The sequence below is a fragment of the Phragmites australis genome, chromosome 7 (assembly GCF_958298935.1).
Source record: "Phragmites australis chromosome 7, lpPhrAust1.1, whole genome shotgun sequence".
Taxonomy (NCBI): domain Eukaryota; kingdom Viridiplantae; phylum Streptophyta; class Magnoliopsida; order Poales; family Poaceae; genus Phragmites; species Phragmites australis.
Genome location: NC_084927.1, coordinates 32,328,471 through 32,335,909, shown reverse-complemented (window position 1 = coordinate 32,335,909; position 7,439 = coordinate 32,328,471). Strand labels below are relative to the sequence as shown.

Below are 7,439 nucleotides of genomic sequence, written 5' to 3'. Positions count from 1 at the left end.
GTCATGGCAGCAGATGGCGCAGGCAGGAGAGACGGCGGGATGGGCCGGTCGGCGGGCTCGCCGCGCCGGTGGTGCGCGGCCCCCTCCTCCGACGCGGCGCTAGCAACCGCTGTATTCATATGCCGGGCCAGAACCAGCCATATGCGGCGCCGGCGCCACGGACTGGAGGGTCTCTAGGTGGGGAGAGGCAGCATGGTCTGCTCATCGGAGGTTCCCCTGACATGCCCGCCATCATCAGAGCGTCCGAGTGGAAACATACGTTGTCACAGTAATTGTCATTGACCTCTGTATGGCGGGCGACGCGGCGGCCTGGGGCGTGTCATCCGCCTTACGGCCTTACGTTGCGCGGGGAGTTGCAGCGCGGGACTGGGTTGCGGGGTGGCGGCCTAGATTGCGCGGAGCAAGTCGTGCAGCGCAGCGCCGGAGGCGCGCAGCGAACCGGGCTGCGCATGGTGGGCGTCGGCGAGCACTTAGCGAAGGCGGATGGACTCGGCCAGCAGCGTGGACAGGTCACGGCAGAGCGCGACGGCCGCCTCTTTGCCTTGCGGCAGCTTCGACTGCCCGGACTCCATCGGTTACGTGCTCCAACGCAACCAACCGACGGAAAATACCCGGCGGCTGCAACGCAGATCAGAAACACGGGCAAGCGGATGGACGCGCAAGTTCTGCATAGAAATAGGAAAGTCTGCCTCCCGTGCTTAGCTTTGTAACTCTGGGCTCATGCATGCTTAAATGGAAAAAAAAACTCGGAGTCTCCTCTGCCCTCTGCACACTTGAAATGTTTTCCGCTCTTTTCACGGCCTCTGCTCCACACTTCAGCTCATTGGTCAGGATGGCGCATCAGTTAGTGGCTAATACAGGAGACCACGAGGAATCGAATGGGCGAGCAATTTAGAGTACCGTACCGCCGTTTCTGTCAAATCTCCAATACAATCAACCAGGACAACAGTGAGCAGACCAGGGGTGCTGAAAATTGGACCAGAAATATGAAGTCAAGATTTCAACCACAGATTCGAATCATTAGCATAATAGCGTTGCTGCTCAGGTGGCATGAAGATGAAGCTTTAAGCATGCTCAATAACCTTATCGATGCCAAAGAAGATACATAATGAGGGGTGAAAAGGTAGTATAAATAGACAGACAGCCTTATAAGTTACAAGTTACAAGCAAGAAATATTTCTCTTGGTGGTGTAACTAGGCAAAAAACTCTGCAAGGCATATTTTGGCCCAATGCAGAGATCATTGGTGCGTCCCTCTAGATCTTGTAACTCGTGCCAAAAGCAGAGCTTCGTAAGAATCACCGAATCAGTCCGAGGGTGCGTTTTCTTTTATTGCTGTCGACAACTTAGTAGCCGCCTCCTCATTTTTCAGTCGGAACAAGTACGTTCGAGCTACAACTGTGTCACCAGCTGATTCGCTTGACTGTGCATCCTGGGGCAAAAATAACAGGAGTTATGGTATTCTTCTTTTTTTTGTGGCGTGTAGGGTGTGGGGGGCGGGGTCTACTATGGTTACTTACTGAAGTGTGAAATATCGAAGCAACTGTGTTCTTCTGAACATTCATTTTTATCCCCTTGTAGATCAGAGCATTCAAGAGGATTTTACCAACCTGCTACCAGTTTAAAAACATTAGTATTTTGTCCACATCAGAAATGATCTTACAGCAGTGCAACTGTTGGCAAAGAACAGAGTGAAAAGAAAATCAGCTATACTTGCCAGCTAAATAGCTAGCAATGTTCAAGCAAATTCGGTAGAAAATTATCAAGTAACAAATAATGAAAAGATAAGTAGCACCCTGTGAGACTTAAGGCAAATGTACTTGACTTGCTTTACAGGGACAGAAAAGTTGGGAAATCACACCATTTGTGGAGTGGAATATTGGTAATATCCAAATCAGATATAACACATGTAATTTCAAGTTTCACATGCAGTAGAAGGATAAATATTTAAACATTAACATCCAAAGAACTGAAGACAAACAAACTTTAATTACTATATATGAACAGATAAAGAAGACATACATCATTTCTAATAACAATGGTCGGAGTGGACTCTTTGGAAGCTTTCTCTGCACCTTCTTTACTTCTGATAGAGAGCTGACCAACACCAATGTCTTTCCAACCCTTGGTAGCGTCATCATGCTGCATGAATGGAAAAATAAATAAATTAAGCAAAATCTGAAATAACTTGCTAAGAAAAATTTGCACGGTATTAGACTAACAGAGCCAAGAAACACATTATAATTCTACGAGAAAAAGCAAAATGCTAAACAGAAAATAATGGATACCTTCACATAAACCTTGCATTTTGCTTCATGAACAACAACTATTCCTTTCTCTTCTGCCTTCTTTACAGAAGGACTGCTTGGCTTCTCAGGTTCGGCATCTGATCACAAATATGATAAACCATGAATTAAGAGGACAGCATATTGGACAGTAAGGGGTGAGGGACTTATAGTCAAACGTAACATCACATGCGCGGAAGGTGGATGTAAAGTATTCGATATTTACCTTCGTCTGGATCAGCTGAAGCTTCAGCAGTATTTTGGTTTCCTGATAAAGCAACAAGAAGGATTTTATATTCCACACAAATAATATGGATATAACACCTAGTTTGTTATATCAAGGTGGTGAGGTACTGCCAGTGGAACAATTGAATGGCTTTTATCATCTGATTTTCAAATGAGGATAAGGGAGCGCAACTTTACATGATATAAGTTGTGTTAGCCAAAACCAATTAGTGGATCACCGATCAAATTACAAATTACTTTTCTAAATTGCAGGAGTGATGCTTGCAACAACTGCTGCACTGCATGAGAACTGTAACTTTGGTATTTAGATCAAATCTATGCACAAACAGTTTGGCTGCTGGGCCAGATGATATTGGTAACTACAAGAGATGGACAGAGTGCTGAATTAAGTAACAGATGTAAGTTTTGGTGCTATACTGCTATTAAAGTGAATGGAGAAGTTTGATCATATTTCTAAAACTACGATCTTTCAGTGAAACAAAACCATTTTTTTAAAAGCATATTGTCTGCGGAGTCCTTTGGGAGGAACATAAATGGTTTACAGTAGTAACGCACTTGTCAAATTCTAAATAGAATGGTGAGCGTGAAACATGTAAATAAGCATAAAACAATAATGTTGGCTGCTTGATGATCTGCACTGCTAAAACGGAACCAATTAGTATGCAATCTCAATGTCTTATGGCATTGTTCAAGTACTCTAAACAGGCAATATTTTTTTACATGCTCCAAGCAGGCAATCTTACTATAAGTACAAATATCAATATCTGATGCATTAGGCCCTCAAAAGTGGAAAATAAACACAAGAGAAAGCACCACTTAAATGAAAATCAGAAAAATACCTGAGAGAACTGATTGTTGGTTCACTGAAAACAGAGCCGGAGTCTGCATGCTAAAATTTTGGGCAACTGAAGCCGAAAAAATAGATGGTGCATTTGGTGTCGAAAAGCTATTGTTTGCGCCAAACTGGAAAGTAGGTTTACAGCTGCCACCAGGTGAGTTCTTCTTGTCACCAAAGATGCCATTATTTGCACCAAACTGGAAAGATGGTTTACTGCTCTCACCAGATGTCTTCTTGTCACCAAATATGCCTGAACATCATTGTGGCATAACCAATATGAATATATAATTAATATGTCTGCAAGATAATCTACAGTAAGTGTAAACATAATATGATATATAAACTAGTGGGTAGTCATACCACTAAAAGCTGGCGGTTTTTGCTGAGAAGAAAACAAGAAATTGTTCTGCGAGCTTGAGCTCTGAGAAAGTGAAGAGGTAGATGTCATAACTGGGACCTTCTGTCCCTTATCTGAACTTGGCTGTATCACAAACTTGCTATCATCTGCTGCCGGCAAAGTAGTCTTCTCATCCTCGAGTGGACTTGGGGATGAAACAGCTGTTGAGCCTGCTTTATTTTGTCGAAGCCAGTTGACGACATCCTTGAATTTCTCCTGATGAGCAAACAATAGAAGAAACATATATGATGAGAAATCTGATTAACAAGCTGTTCACAAAACATATATAATACCAAACAACTGCCTAAGCAATGTTCAAAAAGAAATCACTCTAAAAAATGTTCAGATAAAATCGAAGTAGAGAAACATACAAGATAATTATATATATTGGTCAATTCTACAGTTCAAACACTCAACAAAAAAGGCACATTTTAATAGAAAGTATTCTAGATGATTACATATATCTATGCATGACCAATTGCAAGTAAAACAAAGTTGATGTGATAGATTAAACTCATCAGCAGTGATAAATAAGACACGGTTATGCAGTTTCTAAAAAGAATATCTGTTGCATGATTTATATGAATGAAATAGAGAAAATATCTTGCAAATCCATATACCAGTCAGGCATACCATGATTTCAGAAGCATGGGATATGTAATCTTTGACGCCATCCTCCCAGAGTTCAGCTGGATGATTTTGCAACTGCAATTGAACCCAGCTGCTCAAAATAAAATGTCCACATGAGTATATAGTATGCATTCAACAAGATATAAATATTTGAGCACAACTTCAAGGGATATGCAGCACGAAGCGGCATGAACAGGAAACTTTCCGAAATTGTTTTCAAGGGTCTTTAAAAATACAGTAATAACCAATGATGGTAAACTTCACACTTCATAGCATGACCAAGGGAGACGATAATCAGTGAAGAAAAGAGGATTTCTCTATATTAACGAACTAATCTTCATTCCTTTGGGGACACTAACTAAATGCTTAAAAAACTGTGAGCATATAACAGTGTGAGATGGTAGACCATGTCTCCAGCAGCACCAAGTTCCAGATGGTGACATGATTCATACGAGTATATGGCACAACACACAAGACGAGACGTAAAAACTAGCAGGTGAAGAGACAGACCTCGCGAACTGGGTATTGAGTGCCTTCACATGTTTGCTGGCAGCCTCAGCCCGTCGGGGATCTAAAGTAGCGGGTCCTGCCATCACATGCTGATGGGAAGACTCCGCCCTGTGAACATCAAAAGAGGGTCCGTCCATTACTCTCTTACTTGGTAGCTGCAGCATTACAACAACAAAAATGAATAACCGAGAGGCAGATTCTACAGCAAGATAGAACAATAGGAAAATCTAATCTCTATTCATGTTTGAAAATCACAGGGAAACTATTTATTTTGAGTGGATGCTAGTTAGCAAATTTCCAGAGAGTAGGCTCCCATGAAAAAAATCAGAATGATAGTTTATATAATGTGCTAAGGCTGATGTACAGCAGTGTTTTTCTTTTTCTTCGAGCAAACTAGAACCGTCAAGCTTCAGTTAAAAGTTTTAGACTTGTGATCGTGTTATTTGTCAGAGTAATCAATAGGGTTCATTTACCCAACATTGAAGTGTACTGACAACTATAAGACCTAGTTTTGCGTAAGCTAGGAATGATCCAGTGACGTGGAGCAGATTATCCTGCAACTTTGTCTTCCCAGCTAAAAGTAATCCTTGGCCATAGTTCCGAATCTCCATCAGACCATCACTAAAAAAACCTTACATACTGCACAAAAATCCAACAAAGCACATAACAACAGCCTAAAGCTTCTGCTCACACAGTGCACTTCAAATTCGAATACATGATTTTTGACCAACTCCACCGCAATGGCGTCGCTTCACCCCCAAATCAGCCTCGAAAACACTAAGCAAACCTTACCAACTGTAGGTTAGTTTCAGTAATCGACGAGATCGAATCAGCGCCGCAAGCCGAACACTATCCACGACCAGCCTCCAAACCCAATAGGTCCCCCACCTTTCACCTTGCTACGTCCCCTAAAGACCCAAACAAACAGTACATATCGCGGGGACAAAGTAGAAACGCGATTGAGGCGCGGGAGAAAGAGTAGAGAAGAGATGCGTACATCGGGGGCGGCGGGGTCGGAGGTGGCGGCGCGCTTGGCTCCCCGCGTCGTCATGTCGCCTCGCCTCGAGCTCCGGAAACCCTAGCGGCTCGAACGAAGCGGGGGAAGCAGCTGTAGATTGCGGAGAAGGGCAGGGAGCTAGCTGCTATGAGGAGGCGAATGGGACTGCGCAGGAGAGGGGGCGGAACAGGAGGAGCACTGCTGCGCACAAGGCAATGGGATCGAAGCACCGGGAGTGTGGGGGAGATGGCGGCGCGGCGCAACAGAGCTGGCACTGGTTCCTCTCCTTCCCCGGCTGTGCGGGCCACGCGCGTCGGTCTCGGTCGCACCAAACCGAACACGTTTCTACCTCGGGAGGAGGCCCAATTGGGAATTTTCTGGAGCTTACTTTTGCTAGCCACCCAAAATGTTCGTGAAGGAAGGGCAAGACGGCCAATGTGTTTTCCTGATACAGGACCGTCAAATAAGAGGAGATCTTCCAGGTTTATCGCAGATGAATCCCAAGTTTACACTCCGGATCGAAGTTAATTTTTCAAGCTTCAAGGCCAGAGTAACAGTCGGTTGGGTAGGTTTTGTAGCGCTATATTGTATAAATAAGTTAAAAGTTATATTATTAAAAAAAGATTATTTGGTTGTTTGGATAGGTTGAGTTGAATTTTTATTTAGTTGACTGAATATGATGCTATATAAGCGGATGTAATAATTGAGATGGTAATTGATTACTCGTATGAAGATGATTTTAAACACTTATAAGTAGTTCTGTCTGTACCTACATCCGTTAGGCTAAGCTATGATTCATTTTCGAGTAAAGATTAAATCATATATTTATATTTGATAGACTAAAATAAAACAATATATACAGACAAATAAATATATTTCTTTCAAAACATTATATGTATCTACGAGACTGAGAAGATTCCGACAATCATGAATAGGGGCTGGCACCCAAATCTGGGGTCGATAGCAACATCACTGTCATCGAAAGACTTCCGCAAAGTACTGATCTGGAGTAGCAGAGAGTGTGGATCTGTGACACAAATTGTCCTGGAACCAATATGTGGTGAAGGCACAAAATTGTTCATGCTTCAACTCAACATTCTTGCAAGGGTTGCATCTGAAGCTGTCAAATGTTCTAGTGAAATAGTGATCCACCACCGTTTTAAGGATCAACGGGGCGATCCATCTGAGGTGGCCAGGAGGCTTGGCTCCCAGGGACCAAAGGGCCATATGGATCGACCCATCTGCTGATGCACTGTCTTCTCAAAGGAAAAAAAAACTGCTGCTGCACGGACGTGACACAGCTCCTGCCCGCCATCGTGCTGAACGGCCCGCCGCGCCGCTCCCAGGCTCCACGGCAGCTAGCTGTAGCACGCCGCGCCGCTCCCGGCATCCATGGCAGCTAGATGTAGCGGAGGAGGAGGACTGCTACTGCGTACGTGCGTACGAGGCAATGGGTTCGAACTCTCGAAGCACAGGGTTTGGGAAGGAGACGATGGCGAGAGAAGACGGGGGAAGGAACCCCAAAGCTGGTGATGGG

At 43.8% G+C, this 7,439-nt stretch overlaps 1 protein-coding gene across 2 annotated transcripts; it reads right to left on the bottom strand.

The window, feature by feature from the left end:
- Window positions 1–1,057: 1,057 nt before the first annotated feature.
- Window positions 1,058–6,232, bottom strand: LOC133924801 (uncharacterized). 2 transcript variants are annotated; one of them, XM_062370513.1, is made up of 10 exons: window positions 5,903–6,232; window positions 4,906–5,013; window positions 4,399–4,486; window positions 3,729–3,981; window positions 3,370–3,618; window positions 2,511–2,552; window positions 2,288–2,385; window positions 2,022–2,141; window positions 1,520–1,609; window positions 1,058–1,431 (listed from the first exon to the last, which is right to left on the bottom strand). In XM_062370513.1, coding segments are annotated over exons 1-10 (1,176 nt in total). In that variant the 5' UTR covers window positions 5,905–6,232; the 3' UTR covers window positions 1,058–1,305. The 2 variants fall into 2 exon arrangements, with proteins under 2 accessions (XP_062226497.1, XP_062226496.1); XM_062370512.1 differs by having other exon boundaries at window positions 4,906–5,060; window positions 5,903–6,231.
- Between the last annotated feature and the right edge of the window lie 1,207 nt (window positions 6,233–7,439).